The sequence below is a fragment of the Delphinus delphis genome, chromosome 6 (assembly GCF_949987515.2).
Source record: "Delphinus delphis chromosome 6, mDelDel1.2, whole genome shotgun sequence".
Lineage (NCBI taxonomy): Eukaryota > Metazoa > Chordata > Mammalia > Artiodactyla > Delphinidae > Delphinus > Delphinus delphis.
The window spans coordinates 55,538,351-55,556,213 of NC_082688.1; the positions used below are offsets into that span (position 1 = coordinate 55,538,351).

Below are 17,863 nucleotides of genomic sequence, written 5' to 3' on the forward strand. Positions count from 1 at the left end.
ACATGGACTGAAGATGAGATTTTTCCCCCCAACTTTGTTCCTAATCACTGACAAAGACACTGGATGAGGCTACCATTATTTTAATCTCTAAATCTTTGCTCATAATCAGACAATAGTTTCTCATCCTTCTCCTTATACACTTTCTGAGAATAATTTCCTTATTCTTCTTGTAATATCACAAAACTTTGTGGTTATAAGCTAGCTGAACAAAGACCCTATCAGGCTCAGTATTTGGAAATGTCAGATGTCTAGTTGTTAATCAGGGCTTATTATTAATGCAAGTTTTAATTAACATAAATGACTAAGGAACAGCTTAAGAATCAGGGCATAAATGTTTGTCTTTTCAATTAAATGATACTGTAAATAATAAATTAGGGGGAAAGCTTTGGATAATCAGTAATACCAAAGACAATTGGGATATATTTTAATATAGTCGAGTTGCAAAGCCATTAGTTAATAGCTCTGCTTTGATTTTTGCCTCACCACACAATTGGGAGCAAACAGAAGTGTGAGTATGTGCATGTGTTTAGCAGAGGCTCTATTCAGTAACAATTATTAACTCACGGTCAATGCCAAGAAGCCAAGACAAATGAATGGCCTGGTGGTTCAGAGGGGTCTCAGGGCCTGGATATGTTTCACAGCAACACAAATCCCATGTAAGTTATTTAGCCAGTCAACCCTTGCAGGGGACTCAAACCCACTCTTGGTAAGCCCTGGCTAGACTATGTCAGGAATATTTGGACAGCATGATTGAACTTAAGGGGAAAGAAAGACTTACAATTCCAGATTCTGACATGGTCTACAAACCAATGCTAGATATTAGATATCCAGTAGACTACCAGTATGCCTCCCAATCACTTCTTTCCCATGTTCTCCAGAGGCCCCAGATAATCCATGTGGATTAAATGAAAGGAAATCACCTTCTCCCTCTACAACCTCAAACTGGTTTCCTAGTCCTGTTATTATTCCTTTTCATTTTCCTGAATCCATCCCCAAAGCCACGCCTTAGCCATATTTGGGCCCTGGTGAATGCTCAGGTGGACCATTGCAGCAACTGATTGGGCACTGGGATCTTCCCCCTGCAATGGACTAATCCCGATCCCAATTCAGATTCTTTCACACCCATCACCCTGAAGATAGAGTGCAAACTATAGAGTGTTACACCCAAGGTCCTTCAGGAGTTGAGCTGTGCCTCCAGGCTCACTTCTTAAAAAGTACCCCATGTAAGGAACCTCTTGCTCGCGGCAAACTGAACAACCAGCAGCCGATCCCCGGACTTGACACACATGGACGTGCCTTTAATCAGTCTTCTGACCTTCCTCTTCACTTTCTTATCTTCCTGGAGAAATTCAGTGGATCCTTCAAGATCTGGCCCAAGTTCTCTACAGCTTTTTTTTTTTTTTTTTTACATCTTTATTGGAGTATAATTGCTTTCCATTGGTTAGTTTCTACTTTATAACAAAGTGAATCAGTTATACATATACATATGTTCCCATATCTCTTCCCTCTTGCGTCTCCCTCCCTCCCACCCCTCTAGGTGGTCACAAAGCACCGAGCTGATCTCCCTGTGCTATGCGGCTGCTTCCCACTAGCTATCTATTTTACATTTGGTAGTGTATATATGTCCATGACACTCTCTCACTTTGTCACAGCTTACCCTTCCCCCTCCCCATATCCTCAAGTCCATTCTCTAGTAGGTCTGTGTCTTTATCCCTGTCTTACCCCTAGGTTCTTTATGACTTTTTTTTTCTTAAATTTCATATATATGTGTTAGCATACGGTATTTGTCTTTCTGACTTACTTCACTCTGTATGACAGACTCTAGGTCCATCCACCTTTAATTGTTTCAAAACCGCATCTTGCTATGCTTGAGGGTAGTGGCCATTATATTCATAATTATTTCCCCCCTTCAGATTTCATCTTCCACTATTCTCTCTGGCCTTCTTTCTATTCTCTGGCCATGCCAAGTCTCAGAGCTTTTCCTCTGGCTCTTTCCTTTGCCTAGAGATCTCTTCCTTGTCCCCATATGTGCTCTTCACAGGACTGCCTCATTCAAGTCTTAGCTCAAATGTCACCTCTGCAGAGAGGCAGTCCCTACTGTCCCACATCTAAAGTAGCCTCCCCCAATATTCTTCTAATCATTCTTTTATTATCCTGTTTGCATTTGTCTCCATCAGAAATGAACTTGTTTATCTTCATGTTTATTTGTTCTCTCCCCAGCTCTCCCACTCCTCACTAGAACATATTTATCTGCCTAAGATATAGCAACCTTGTCTATGCATTCACTCATGTAGCCCCAGTGCCTACAACAGTGGCTGACACATAGCAGGTATTAATAAATATCTTTGGAATTAGTGTATGTAGGGTTTGCAACTGTAGGAATGGATATAAATAGGATTATTTTATGAGTATAGGTTTCCTGGTGAGTGGAAATAAAAAGGTGGACATCCTAATCAACCTTCCCCTCCTTCCCACCTCTCTAGAAACTGTGCCCTGAGTCATTATTTGAATGTTTTTACCTTTTGTCTTTCACAATTGTCTTTGCATGTCAAGAATGCATTAAGGCATAACTTTTTCAAGACCTTTTAGAGTATAGACTCTGGAGCCAAACCATTTAGGGTTATGTCCCAGTTCTGTCTGTGTATGACCTTAGGCAAGCAATTCAATCTCTTTATGCCACAGTTTCCACATCTATAAAAATGATGGGGGGCTTCCCTGGTGGCGCAGTGGTTGAGAGTCCGCCTGCCGATGCAGGGGACAGGGGTTTGTGCCCCGGTCCGGGAGGATCCCGCGTGCCGCGGAGCGGCTGGGCCCGTGAGCCATGGCCGCTGAGCCTGCGCATCCGGAGCCTGTGCTCCGCAACGGGAGAGGCCACAACAGTGAGAGGCCCGCGTACCACAAAAAAAAAAAAGAAAAAAAAAAATGATGGGGGCTTCCCTGGTGGTACAGTGGTTAAGAATCTGCCAATGCAGGGGTCACGGGTCCGGGAAGATCCCACATTGCTGCAGAGCAACTAAGCCCATGCACCACAACTACTGAGCCTGCATTCTAGAGCCCACAAGCCAAAACTACTGAGCCCTCATGCCACAACTACTGAAGCCCGCGCGCCTAGAGCCTGTGCTCCGCAACAAGAGAAGCCACTGCGATGAGAAGCCCATGCACCACAACGAAGAGTAGCCCCTGCTCACCACAACTAGAGAAAGTCCGTGCACAGCAATGAAGACCCAACGCAGCCAAAAATAAATAAATTTATTAAAAAAAAAATGATGCCTGCCTCATTGGATTGTTGGGATAATTACAAGAATATGTGCAAAACAATCAGACAATGGCCATAGCAAGTGCAATATACATGTTAATCATTAATATTAGTTGTTTTCTATCATGTGGAGACAGGACACAATTGAGAAATCCAAATAAAAGCAGTATCTGTGGGAGATTACTGTGATGGGGCAAGTGTGTACAACAGAGAAATGAGAACAACAGAACTTTTGCTTCCAGAAACTCAAAAAAATATAGTTTATTAATTTTACATTTAGATGTTTGTGATACACACACATATAGAGGAAATCTGAAAGTAGAGTACCTCCATGATTTTGTGTTGAATGTTATACATTTTATTTTAAAATAATTTAACAAAGTTCATCTTAAATTTTATTATTTTAAAATAAAAACCATTATATCAAAATCTCAAGCATTTAAAAAATTGTAAAGGCCATGATTCAAGTCAACAATTCTGTATTTTGAGATTTGGTGGGTAAACATGATTTCATTTGTCTATGAAGAATTTACTCTGTTCCCTTCTTGCCTTTTCAAGGTTTTCAAAAGTGATCATTCCTTTTGGCAGCTGCAACTTACTCTTTTCTGTTTCCAGTATGTTCTCGGCTTCACCTTAAATAAAGTACAGAAATGTGCAAGGTGACAAAGGGGTCATCAGCATTTTGTGAGAAGACCTACTTGTTGTGTTCCACTGACATGCTGTAACACTGTGTGGAGGCATGCCCCCAGATCTCACAGTTACATATTTCACCGACTGTCCCCAGTGAAGTGACCTCCCAAAGGAAACACAGTAATGAATTCTGAAGATTCATAAAGAGATAAATCAGATGCCAGAGACTTTGACAGAAGACAGCATTTTAAAATGTAGAAGAGAAAGAATACCAAGTACTATTTTTTTTTCCTTGAAGGAAAGTCAGGATGAAAACATCCTGACTTTCCTTCAAGGAAAAAAAAATAGTACTTGGTATTCTTTAGTTATAAAGAATACTATTAGTTGTGTTAGGATAACTATTAGTTGTGTTAGGAGGGGTTTAAGGTGGTGAAACCCCATATCGTTCTTCTTGTTGCCCCTTATTATATCATAAGTGATGTGAGAAGAAAATAAAGTTTACTAAAAAACTCTAATTTTTCAGGAAAGCTAATCTTTGACTTGAAACTACTTATAAATACCCCAAATAATATTAAATGTTCTTTAGTCCATATATACATACATACACACACATATACACATTTTTATAAACAATTCCTCTTAAATAATAGCTAGTAATTTCTTGGGCACAGTGACATTTGCCAACTTTTATTGTTGAAGACTAGCGAAATTCTGAAAAACTATAATATATGTTGTTGACATTCCATAAACTTTCCTTGGGAATAAAGGCAGTTGTTTTCTTGAAGTATTCCTCTTTTAATGCACAATTAATTTATACTGCAAACCCAACAGGGCAGGCTACAATTTGCAAATTATCACAGCATTCCAACAATCTGCAAACATTTTTTTTTCTCAATCTTAAATAGTAAGTAAAAATCATTATAAAATTGTATGTAATTGGGCAGGCTATTGATGGACAGACTAGATGTTTCCATGAGAGAGTGCCTTCCATATGGCAGATTCTTAGTATATGTTTACAGAATGGCTGATAATAAAGTCAATTAAACAGGAAGTATATATCTTGGGGTCATCTCTAGTTAACAGGGCTATATATTATAAACTAAACTTTTTAATATGGTAAATTTCCTGGTGGATTCTAAAGTTTTATTTTATTTTTTTTAAACAGGAAATTTCCACAACATTCCTTGGAAGTTAAATTTTTATATTCTATAGACTCTGATGGACCTGTAATAAAATTACTTCCCAATTATACAATCAAAATATTCCTAGAAAATAAATTTGCCCTCCATTAGTAATACATTCAAGTGAATGCTGTATAATAGAGTTGAGATTTCTTAATACTACATACTAACTTTTATGAGGGACTGAGAACTCTAATGTTCTTATAAACAGTGAGACATAGTTGAGCTCAGACTAATGAATTCTTAAGCAAATGAGTAACATGAACCTGAGCAGGTTATTGAAATGAGTTTTAACATAAGTAAATCAGTTTTGTACAGTTAGTTTCCAGCTTAAAATGGAATTGTACTCCAAAAGTTAATTTGTAGATCAGTGTTTTAGAACTCAGAATACATTTTCCCACAGTAATATATGCTATAAATAAATTTCTAGGCCATCAGCAAAACACTGTTTAGCCCACAATATAGCTGAACTATGATACCAATAATGTCTGACCCCAAAGGACATTTTAACATAGTTTCTATGTGGAAAATGTACTTCTATTTTCAAATGGGAATTTTTAAGAACATATAATTCCTCCATTTCCCTAAGTCTGTGCATGAAATGTTCTACTGCCTACTCCCAATACCTGCACCTTCTCCTTTCCCATACTAAACCAGTCCCCACAGAGCCTCAGGGATAGTGATGCGCCTATAGCCCAGGAGAGAACAGGATGGCAAAAATGAAGGCTTGGGAAAGCACTGTTTCCAGCATGCTCTGGGTTGAAGGCTTGAGGATTAGGGAAATAGGGATCCTCATGAGAGGTGTGTAGTGGTGGGAATTTGGAAGACATGGATATTCTAGACTAATGGGAAACTCTGTCTTCTTGGGACAGGAATGGCATCTGTGGCAGCAGTGCTATTTTCTAGGGCAATAAAAGCCAGAGTTCAGTGGGAGCAGTACGGTACTGGTGAAAATTTAACAACCAGCTTTCCAGAACGAAAACAAATGTATGTAAGTTTATTATGTACATAAGTTTATTATAAATTTTACTTCTATGAAATATATGTAGCATACAATTTATAAATGATAATAACATGTACAGTACCCTTTATCATAAATTCTATATAGCAAATTGATCCTCAAAGAATGTTTTTATTGATTTTTGCTGAACTCTTTTATCCATAGCTCACCTAAGCAGTTGATGAGAAAGTATAATTTCAACATGAATGATGGTCGGTGTTTTCATTTACGTTAATGAGTAGGACAAAAGTGAAACAGTGATATTGTGGACTTTGTTGAATCAGATAACAGTTTTTAAATATTAGGACATTCCCTGAATTTTTTATGCTATTCACAACATAATGGATATGGACACAACACACTTTTAAGACTAATATACATCATTAACATTTTCTTCATCATTTTCTTAAGTCTAGACCACGGGTTGGCAGACTTTCTTAAAGGGCCAGATAGTAAATATTTTAGGCTTGTGGGGACTTGCATATCTGTTGCAGTGACTCGGCTCTGTCATGGAAATGGAAAAGCAGAAATGAATGGGTATGTCTGTGTTCCAATAAAACTTTATTTTCAAAAATAGGTGGCCATCCTGCAGACCATAGTTTGTCAGCCCCTGATCTAGACAATCAACAAAATAGTAAGTCAAGCCTTGATTTGGTATTTGTAGATTTCCATGGTGTAAATACTCCCACCATGACCACCTTCAAGCTGACATACCAATGGGATGTCACTGAAGTCAGAGTTGTATCTGTATTTTATTGTGTCTATATATTGTATCTGCATTGCCACCATACAGATACAGTAGATATACATAACTTAAAAGAATAGATATACATAACTTAAGAGTACAGATATTTGTAAAATAATTAGAAACTAAGTTCTGATTATTATTGTTTTTAATATAATTTAATATTATGTATTTTCTGTAATTTATTTAATTGTAAGTTTATATAATTTTTAAAAAAATTTTATTGGCATATAGCTGATTTACAATGTTGTGTTAGTTTATATAATTTAATTTTTAATAATGACTGTGTTTAACAACCAGCTTACAAAATTCCTGAACATTTGACGGTTGGTTCTTGTGAGCTGGTATGAGGTGACTCCAGCATACCACTATGTGAGAGGGGGCAGAAATATCGGTCATTGGTAGCTCAGGGAGAGTCTTGTCAGAATTTTCATAAGTCAAGGGGGTGTGAGGAGTGGATCCTGGAACCAGAAAATGAATCAGAAATTGAGACTCTGGTCTAAGACTTATCAAAGACTTACCTTTCATTCTTTGTATAAGTGTCCCGTAGCCCATGTCATACTGGTAGGCAAGGACAAAGCCTAATGGAACGATAGGGAAGAGGAAGGCAGGCTTCTTCTTTTTAATTGCTCTGATTCAAGAACAAAAAAGAATGAATATCAAGGAATAACCTGTAAATAAATATCTTTGTACTTGATGAAAGGAAATAATTTATCTGCTTTTGGGAAGAATATCCTCCATTTCAGAAGTTACTTAATTCTTCTATGGAAATAGGATTTGCTTACCCATAATCCCTCAGCAGATTCTGCAGTTCTTGGGTAGGGTCTATGATTTGTTCATCTTTATTTGATGTTGAGGCTCAGATTACTCATTTTAAAAATATTTAAGTATTGATATCTATCCCTTAGGGACTGTGGAGATGAATTTGTAGAGACTTCCTTCTGTCTTGGTGCAAAGTCAGTCCTCTCTCTTACTTATAAAATGGAGAAAAGTACAGAAGAAATCTAAGAAACTAAAGGAAGAATTAACTATTACTATCCTGGTTCTACAGAGTTACCGCCAAGGACTAAGCTATCAGGGTTACTTTGTTCGCCTATACATGTACTATTTGGATCAAAGTCCTATCTTGGCCAACTTAATAATATGATCATGGCAGAGACAAAAAGAAGTAGAAGAAAATTTTAAAGTAAGTAGCAAATATACCCAGCTGTTAAAGAGATGGCTGCAATGCCAAAAAAAGTTCCAAAATATTTGAGGAATTCCCGAGACCAAGCAATCTGCATAGCCATTTGTCTTTCTCTCGTTTCATTCTGCATCATTAGCTGCCTTTCCAGCTGAGGACAAAACAAAAGACAAAGTGTGGTTATTCATCTTTTGAATCCGAGCACAGAGTTAATAATCTGCTTTTCTAGTGGATTTTCTTTCTTCAGTAGCTTTAATTCATGTTTTTTCTTTTTTTAATCTCAAGAGACTTTGACTAAAGTCCTTCTGGACTGCTATCCCCAACTGTAATCTTGGCAGTGAAATCTGGAATATATATGGAATAAGTATGATATTCTTCTTCAGCTCTTGTATGCATGTAGTCTGGAACGTTTATCCAAGCCCAAAATATATGTTCAGCTTACTATATGAAATGTGAGAAAAATATCTATGTGCCTTTAAATACAGAAACACTTTATTGGCCTTAATTACCATTTGCACTGAAATCATTTTGTCTTCCAAAACCATCCAACTCCACACTGAAATTCATTTGAAGTATTGGGTCCATATTGCATCATAATATGATGGTAGAGGGGTATTATTTTGAGATATCAATAGAGATTTTTCTTTGCCACATTTTTCTTGTTGCCTCAAGTCCTTCACCACTTTAGTCAGTGCCTTTCACTGCCTTAGAACAGAAAGCAGATACAGCGCAGAACACAGGAGACTGTATTTCTGAATGGATTTTTTTAGAAAATACATAGGAGAAGCAACAGTCTGAAAGCCCAAGCCCATTATTTTGAAAGAGTTAGATTCTTGAGAGAGAAAAGAGCTCTTTTTAAATTCTCAAATCTTGGCACTGTGTATCATTAGCAAAGCCTAGAGGATAGCAAGCATATAAACCATAGTGTGAGAGGAATGAGTAATAATGTGACTCAATTTTCCTTCCATGCCTTCTTTCTCCTGTGGGAAGGAACTGGAAGAGGAGAATGAGATTTTATGAAAAAAGATGGGGCTTGGTTCCGTGACCCCTCGTGGGGGTTGAAGCCCCAGGGGATGTGATGGATTTTGAATTTGAGAATCCTCAGACAGAGAGCACTTGTAGTTCTGCCTCCTGTCAAGAATTCTGGGAAGGGGCATCTGTCCGCCTGCCGATGCAGGGGACACGGGTTTGTGCCCCGGTCCGGGAAGATCCCACACGCCGCGGAGCGGCTGGGCCCGTGAGCCATGGCCGCTGAGCCTGCGCGCCCGGAGCCTGTGCTCCGCAACGGGAGAGGCCACAACAGTGAGAGGCTCACGTACCGCAAAAAAAAAAAAAAGAAAAAAAAAAAAAAAAAAGAATAAAAGTAAAGTAAAGCAGAAATGGTTGCAGAGCAGATCTAGGCTTATAGAAGAAGGCCTGAGAGAGGCCACCCCAGTCTCCCTCAGTTGCCAAGGGTTGTGGATAAAGTCTGCAAGGTTCCCAGGTCAACCTGGATAGGGTCATAGAAGGTAGCTGATAATTGAAAGCATGTGGCTTACCAGAGAGTCACCAAAGCCTAGGGCCCAGGAACCCAATAATAGACACTTGGGTAAAAACTAAGGCTATTCAGAAACTCTGAATACCCTAACTTTACTTATCTATAAATCTGAAACTATTCTAAAATTTAAGTTTATTTTTTTAAATGGTTATAAACAAATCTTATATTCTAGGTCTCTACTCTCTACCAATAAGAATAGAAGCAATCATCTCCATATATCAGAGAAACTGTGAAAATCAGCTAGACTGTATCTGCAATAAATTAAGTCTAGAGTTGAAAAAAATCCATGCAGACCCTCTCTTTCATGGGCAAAAAATCCTGATGAAGGACATCATTGAGTTATAATGCTAATTATCAATTAAAACTTTATTAATTACCACATACTTTATAAAATTGTATTTAAAGTCACAGGTCTAAGTCCAAATACATTTTAAAATTCAAATTAATTAATAAATTTTATCACCAAACTTTTTCAATAGCCATAAAGGGATAATTACATTAATGTAATTATTAATTTACCAGTAATAGGCATTATTTAACTAAATGTACATTCATTTTCACCCTTCTTCCCCAAATATTGACGCTAATAACAAGAGCAAAAGAGAACATGTACAGTAAGTTTCTGTAACAGTCTTTAACCCAAATCATAAATATAAAATTCTTTATCCTATTTTAAAAGAATTTTACACCTTTTTATAATAATTATTTTCCTATCTCTGTTACTTTTGATACTGCTTTATAGGACAATTTGAAATTAAAATGTTCCTCATTATGACTTCAGACTAAGATGATTTTACAGGCTTAGCTGGTACTAGTTTAACAATTACAGAGCCACAATTAATTTTAAAGAGAATATAATAAAAAGGAGCTAGCTTATTAAAAATTATTGTTCAGGGCGCAGTGGTTAAGAATCCGCCTTCCAATGCAGGGGACATGGGTTCAATCCCAGGTCCAGGAAGATCCCACATGCCACAAGAGCAACTAAGCCCGTGCACCACAATTACTGAGCCTGTGCTCTAGAGCCCGCAAGCCACAACTACTGAGCCCGCGTGCCACAACTGCTGAAGCCTGCGTGCCTAGAGCCTGAAGCTCACACACCTAGAGCCCGTGCTCTGCAACAAGAGAAGCCACCGCAATGCGAAGCCCGCGCACTGCAACCAAGAGTAGCCCCCACTCGCTGCAACTAGAGAAAGCCTGCGCGCAGCAGCAAAAACCCAACGCAGCCAAAAGTAAATAATAAATGAATTAATTTAAAAAATCATCATAGCGTTTCTTTAAAAAAAAAATCATTGTTCATAGTAGGAGAAACCACATTCTGACCACCTTCATAAAACTGTTACATCCACTCTTTCTTGTGTATTTTAACTCTTCAGATTTTTTTGTTTAAAAAATATTAAGGGCAGCCACAAAATTACTGACCTCAGTAATTTGTCAATCTTTTGAGTCTCAGAAGGGGCAACTATGTAAAAATCCACAGACCATTTAATACGTTTCCCTTTAATACAATCTTAAAATGATTAAATTTCATGTGGACACATAAAACATTTTCACAGCACAAAAAAGGCAATGACATTGTCCTATAAGTTATCTTCATTGTAGTTTTAATTTTTTATTAATTAGAGCCTTTCCTATTTTTGAGAAATAATTAGGCCAACCTTGAAAAAAATCCGTATACTTCTGTGTTTTTAGTTTCCAACAGTCTTTTAACTTATGCATAATATATTCACATGTAATAGAAAAGATGTCTTTTTATTTGCTTAACTGGACAATGCCAAAAAGCTATTCTGCATGTTTTGTCACAAAAGAGATTTTGTTTTATCGGAAATGAATATTTTATATTTGTCTATGCCTTTTTTAAATTAACAGAGACATTATTGATACCTTCTAAACTAAAAGCAAAATCAGAATTTCAGGTAAACAAACCATAAAGATCATTAAAATAAAGCAACCATAATGAAAGCTGTGACAAGTGGCATTTAAGTTTAACTTGCTCTACAGATGTTTTAAATGTTCAACATCCAGTAAGTAGTTTGGGAAGAATCTGGAACGGGAAATGAATAACAAATTGAAGCTTTTTAAAAATAAATCCAGGGCTTCCCTGGTGGCGCAGTGGTTGAGAGTCTGCCTGCCAATGCAGGGGACACGGATTCGAACCCTGGTCTGGGAAGGTCCCACATGCTGCGGAGCAAGTAGGCCCGTGAGCCACAACTACTGAGCCTGCGTGTCTGGAGCCTGTGCTCTGCAACAAGAGAGGCCTGCGCACTGCGATGAAGAGTGGCCCCAGGTCGCCGCAACTAGAGAAAGCCCTCGCACAGAGACGAGGACCCAACACAGCCAAAAATAAATAAATAAATAAATAGATTTAAAAATAAGTCCATTGTTTAATCAATGACTTATGAAAATAAAAAAATTGAAGTATTATTCAGAAGCTTAAAAGCTTTGGTTACAGCATCTTGTTACATACCTTCCAATAAAGATTACAACACAATTAAATCCACTCTTATTCGCAGATGTTTGTAAACAATAAGGTCACCCTATGTAAAAACTAAGAATTCCAGTTTAGCAAAAGCCCTTTATATTACTTATGGATTCTAAAATATATGGACTTTCTCCAGCAAGATCAGAAGATGCTGACAAGATGAGTAGAGCCTGGGAAAGAACGAAAGATCAATGACGTTCTCGTCCGTTATCTAAAATTCTGTAAAGACATAGCTGCTAACAGTGTCTGGTACATTATAAATGCTATTAACAAGTTGAAGACAATTCCAGAACTTAAGTAAAAAATGATAATAAGCATATTTTCTTTTATCCTGGATTTCATTTTAAAGAGTACATATTTCTTACTTTGATAATTAACGTTCCTCTATGTCAATCCTAGCTGTGCACAAAGCTAAGACCTCTATTCTATAATACTTAGAACAAAAAATCTTAGAAACAAAATATGCTTCAAAAATAAAATTAGAAAATCATTAAGGTAGTGTAAGATGCTTACTTCTACTTTATTGTGGCAGCTGATACACTGATAGAAATAATAATGTGGTTCACCAGGTGCTAAGCACTGTACTTAATTTACATATATTGACTTTCCTGCAAAACCCTATGAGGCTGGTCTATGAGTTAAAGATAATGGAATCCACTCCAATTAGTAATTTAAACAGAATGGGACTTATTGCAAGGTATTTGGCAGGTTAAGAATTTCTAGGGGAGCCATGGAAGTTAGTTTGTGTCCTATACTATCAGGAATAACATAGCAGGGAGAAATGCTCAGCCAGAACAGGGGACTCTCCTATGGGAACCCCACAGCTACTGCCTTCTGTCATAGATGCTCAGAACCAAATACTGAAATTCCACCTCCACATTCCCAAATGTCAGCTCCACTACAGTGATTACAAGAAGATCCAACATCTTCTAGAAGCTTTATACTGCCCATGTCCACCTCCCAGGTTTCCTTCAGGTGTGCCTAGATGGCAGAACCATGTCAGATGTGAAACCCAGCTGCAAGAGTCTGAGAAATCTGCCTCTGGCTTTCCAGCCTCTGTTGCCATAAGGGAGTTGGATGGAATGGAAGCTGAGCAGAGGATGTATTGACTCAGTTTACAGTTGAGGAAACTGAGGATCAGAGTTCGACTGATTTTCCCTGTGGCCTCAGTTATCAAATGGCAGATCTAGGATTCAAACCCAGGCCTGCCTGTTCCAAGGCCCAACCTTGCAGTCTACTCTCAGTACACTGGCAGTAATCAAGTCAATGTGGAAAATGGGAGTAAAGCAGGCAGGGTATGTCGTTACCATCTGAAAAGCCTTTGGCCTTCTATTATAATTAATACAAGAATTTTAAAAAGACACTGCGTAATGAGCTCTAAATTTATGGGGGTACAGGCTGACCTGAATTACTCTGTTTAATTCCCCTTAAAAGAGCCTCTCTACACACTGTCTCTGATTTTATGCCCCCATCCCTGTAGTGATTTCAGTGACCAGCACTCTCTGAATGTGAGCCTCCTAAGGCCCCTGTGACCTCCTCCTCGTCATATCTAATTTCTCAGAGAACTGGGGGCAACCACCACATCCAAATAATGACCATGGCCTGGAGACTTGATTTCTAAACATTTCTTGAGATGTGGCCTCTCCTACGCTGTTGTGCAAGCGTGTGTTTGGGGCTCAGGCCAAGGGCCCTGGGAGAGAACAAGGCCAGCCCGTGGCTCTATAAGGAAACTAGTGTCTGTGCTCAAGGTGAGGGCAGAACAGGAAGCTAAGGAGGTTCTGAAAAGTCAAGACCTGCTCCCCTTCCATAAATGAAATACAAAGGGGAAAGGCAACTCCTAAAGACACAGAGGTACTAGAACCTTTTCCAGAGAAGGTCCTTCAAATCCTTTATTTGTTTACTTTCCCCTAGAATTTTTTTCTCATCCATCTCCTCTTGGTCTTCTCAGCTCCTGGTGATATTATCACTTTCCAGGATCCAGCTACCACTTCTTGCTGATGACATCTGAATTCTAAATCTCTACCCTGGAGCTCTTTTCAGTGGTATATTGTGTTTCCAACTGTCTTCTGAGCATCTCCACGGGGAGATAGACAGCCAAGTCTTACCTAGATGTCTCTGCACACCTCTAAATCCAGCCTTCTTCCTGCTGTACCTGCTCCAGCTCAGAGCATCATTACCCATCAACAAAAGCACTATATTACCACCAATCTGTCTCTATCCTAGTTTCTTCTCCCTCCAATCCATCTTTTATATGGCTCTCTCTATATTTATTTACATTTCTATTCCTATCTCAAAAGCAATCTCATGTTACTTTCCTGCTTAAAAAATTTTACTGGTTCTTTAATTCCTAGACATAACACGGCCTTTAAAAATCCTATTCCAATTTACCTCTTGGGCTTCATGTCCTGACAGTCTTCCCCTAGACCACAGCCAGCAATCCTTACCCAGACTAGGCACGTTCATCTTTCCACAGCTTTTTGCTCATAGAAAGAGACAGACATTGGAGTCACTTGGACTGGGTTCAAATTCTAGTTCTGTCACAAACTTGCTATGTGATTGTGCACAAGCCCCCTAAATGTCTTGACTCCAATTTCTCTATCTCTAGGAGCAACATAGTTACCTTACAGGGATGCTCTCCTAAAGAAGATGGCATATTTGAAAGGGAGTTTTGCACCGCAGGCATTGGAATGTGTTAGCCCCTCTGTCTTGCTTTCTCCTCTTGTCTCCTGTCCCAATGGTTACCTAGCCTTTTTCCTTCACTATCTTCCCTCTCTCTTTCTAGGACAGTTCACCTGTTTTCTGACTTCAAAGTTTCTCTTTGCTGAAGATGCCCACATCTCTATCCGGAGCCCCATCAACTCACTGAGCAATGCTGCCAGCTGCAGCTGGCTGACTTGTGTTCCTGGTACTACACTGAATTCAGCACTCCCTGCACTGTGACTGTTAGTTCCTCCAGACCAGCCCCCCTGCCAGCTCCTTGTACTCCTCAGAAGCTCCATGATTCTCCCAGAGGAATAAAAACTTTGGTTTCCATCTTCAACTCACTCTTCTTAACTCCCCATGTATCTAGTTAGTCCAGAAATTCTACCACCAGCTTTTTCTCTGAAATCTCCCCTTTTCTCCATTCTTGCTGCCTCCCCTGAAATCCAAATCCCTATCACCTTAGACTTTGGGTACTGCAATGGCCCCATGTTATCCTTATATGTCTAGCCTGTGGTATAGATCTATTAACAAAAAAGCACTGTGGCCCAGAAGTTAATACTATGGACACTGGAGCCAGACTGCCTGAAACTGAAGCCTGGCTCCACCACTTGCAAGCTGTGTAGCTTCTGGCAAGTTCTTGCATCTCTCTGTGCCTCAGTTTTCTTATCTGTAAAACGGGGCAAATGACAATGCCTACCTTAAAAGGTTGTTGTAAGGATTAAATGAGCAAATACATGTTAAGGTCTTAGAGCAGAGCTTTAATAAAGATTCAATAAAAGTTAGCTGCTATTATTTGCCTCGAAAATAGACGTAAGGTTGCAAGATTATTTTAAAATATTTTAAATTAAATAAAAGGTTCTGCTCCTGTCATTCCCCTGCTCAAAAACTTCTGAAACTTCTGTTTTCTGCTACATCATGTATAAATGCTCTACTCAGCTTTCTGAGCCCTCTGGACCAGATCTGTGCCTCACCTCATTTTCTACTGTAGCCCTTCTCAGCTTTGGTCAGGTGGACTTCCTGCAGTTTTCCAAATGTGGCTCTATCTGACTCTTCCTGGCCTTGTGACCTTAGGTGAGTCACGGCATGTCTAAACAGCCTGTTTTCTCATCTGTAAAGTGGGGATAATAACAGTACCTTCCTGGTGGGATTTTTTGTTTTTTTATCAGACTAAAAAGGAATTAGAGCATCTTTTTTTAACATGCCTGTAGTTGTTGAGGAGGAGCAGGCTTGTATGGGAAAAGCAGCAGCAGTCTACATAGTGTCAATCAGAAATACACTTCTGTAAATCTTGAAGCCTAGGGAGGTAAAAATACGTTTCAGGAGAAAAAGACAAAGTTTCCACAGAAATGAACATAGTATCCTTAAAGGCTAATGGTTATTGAGTCATTTATTCTTTATAACAGTATGTTTGGCAGGTGTCACTAATATCCCATTTTTCCAGATGAGAAAACTGGTGGGTGGTAAGAATGATTAAGTAACTTGCCAGTGCCTGTAGCTCTCGTACATCCTGGGTGTTTCTTTTACTTCTTAGTAATACTACTTAACACCTTTTATAATAATAGCCAGGAAATTAATAAAGTACTTATTTTCAGAATACAAGCCAAGGCAAAAGAGAAGTAAAACAAAAAGACAAAACTAAACCCCAATGAATACAACTGTGACCATGTAGAACATTCTTTAATTAGTTTCACTTCTACCTTCTCAATGAGTTGTGTGTGCTTCTGACCCTACATTTCAGTATCCATGGAATCCCCAAAACTAGAGGTTCTTTTTTTTTTTCGGTACGCGGGCCTCTCACTGTTGTGGCCTCTCCCGTTGCGGAGCACAGGCTCCGGATGCGCAGGCTCAGCGGCCATGGCTCACGGGCCCAGCCGCTCCGCAGCATGTGGGATCTTCCCGGACCGGAGCACAAACCTGTGTCCCCTGCATCGGCAGGCGGACTCTCAACCACTGCGCCACCAGGGAAGCCCCTAGAGGTTCTTTTTAATCCAATAAAAAAGTATTTCTGTACTTTGATGTGCTTTTCTTACATTCATAAGTAATATAAAATAATTCTTCTAAAATGCTTCAGAAGATGAGGAAGCCAAAGCAAGAAATAAGAGGGATTAAAAGCATTGTTGAACAAAGGACTTTCCACCTGGTTGACAGGAATTTTTTAAAAATTTGCTTGACAAACTGATTTGAAAAGTCCCTTGGAGGAGAAACATCCCACAACATGGATGAACCCCAAAAATATTATGCTAAGGAAAGAAGCCAGACACAAAAGACCACAAATTGTATGATTCCACTTCTGTGAAATGTCCAGAAAAGGCAAATCTATGGAGACAAAAAGTAGATTAATGATTTCCTGGATCTGGAGTTGGGATCAAAGATTTACTATACTTGAGCACAAGTGAACTTTTGGGGATGATGGAAATGTTCTAAAACTGGATTATGGTGATGGTTGTACAACTCTATAAAAATACTAAAAATCATTGAATTGTACCCACACAACGTGTACCCCTACAGTTTTAGAGTATGTGAATTACTCAATAAAGATGTTTAAAAAATAGAAGTGGGACAGAGTAGCCTTTCAGCATCAGTAAGTAACAGCATGCGTTTATTTTAAATCATTAACAAAAATGATGATGCTTTGTGGTGATATAGCTGCCTGACCACACAATTATTCCTGTGTCTTAGTGAGGTTTTTCATGTTCCGCTCTCAAGAACTGTTCAGAAACATCTGAGCCACTTGGTAAGGAATAACTCTATTCAGATGCAGACTTTATAAATCATTTTATAATAATATATTCCATCTTTATATTTATCAAAGAGAGAAGAAAAAACGTTTTAGCATTATATATATAGTCCTTTTCATAAAAAATTAGTTTTAAGCTTTATATTCCATACATTTTCTATTTTCATACTAAAACACACCACCAAAATTTTCCTTGCAATGTCAGGAGGCGGGGAGGATATTGTTTTTTTCTCTGTAAATGTTTCTATTTTCTCTTCAAGCATTCCTATCCCTAATACTCATATCACCCTTCCTGGGTATTAGACCTTATTTGCCCTAAAGAGGTGCAATATATACCACAGCAAATTTTTGGTTAAAAGGGTGGGTTGAGCTGATCCATCTTACTTTAAAAAATTGCTCAAATGTCAGCTCA

General features: G+C 38.6%; 1 protein-coding gene across 5 annotated transcripts in view; it reads right to left on the reverse strand.

The window, feature by feature from the left end:
• Positions 1 to 3,253: 3,253 nt before the first annotated feature.
• The window catches only part of PLGRKT (plasminogen receptor with a C-terminal lysine), a 50,324-nt gene continuing 35,714 nt past the window's right edge, over positions 3,254 to 17,863 (reverse strand). For all 5 annotated transcript variants that reach the window (XM_060013447.1, XM_069540721.1, XM_060013448.1 and 2 more), the window contains 3 exons: positions 8,016 to 8,146; positions 7,334 to 7,443; positions 3,254 to 3,888 (listed from right to left, as the gene is read on the reverse strand). In XM_060013447.1, the coding sequence (XP_059869430.1) occupies positions 3,767 to 3,888; positions 7,334 to 7,443; positions 8,016 to 8,146 (363 nt within the window). In that variant the 3' untranslated portion in view covers positions 3,254 to 3,766. The remainder of the gene's footprint in view (positions 3,889 to 7,333; positions 7,444 to 8,015; positions 8,147 to 17,863) is intronic.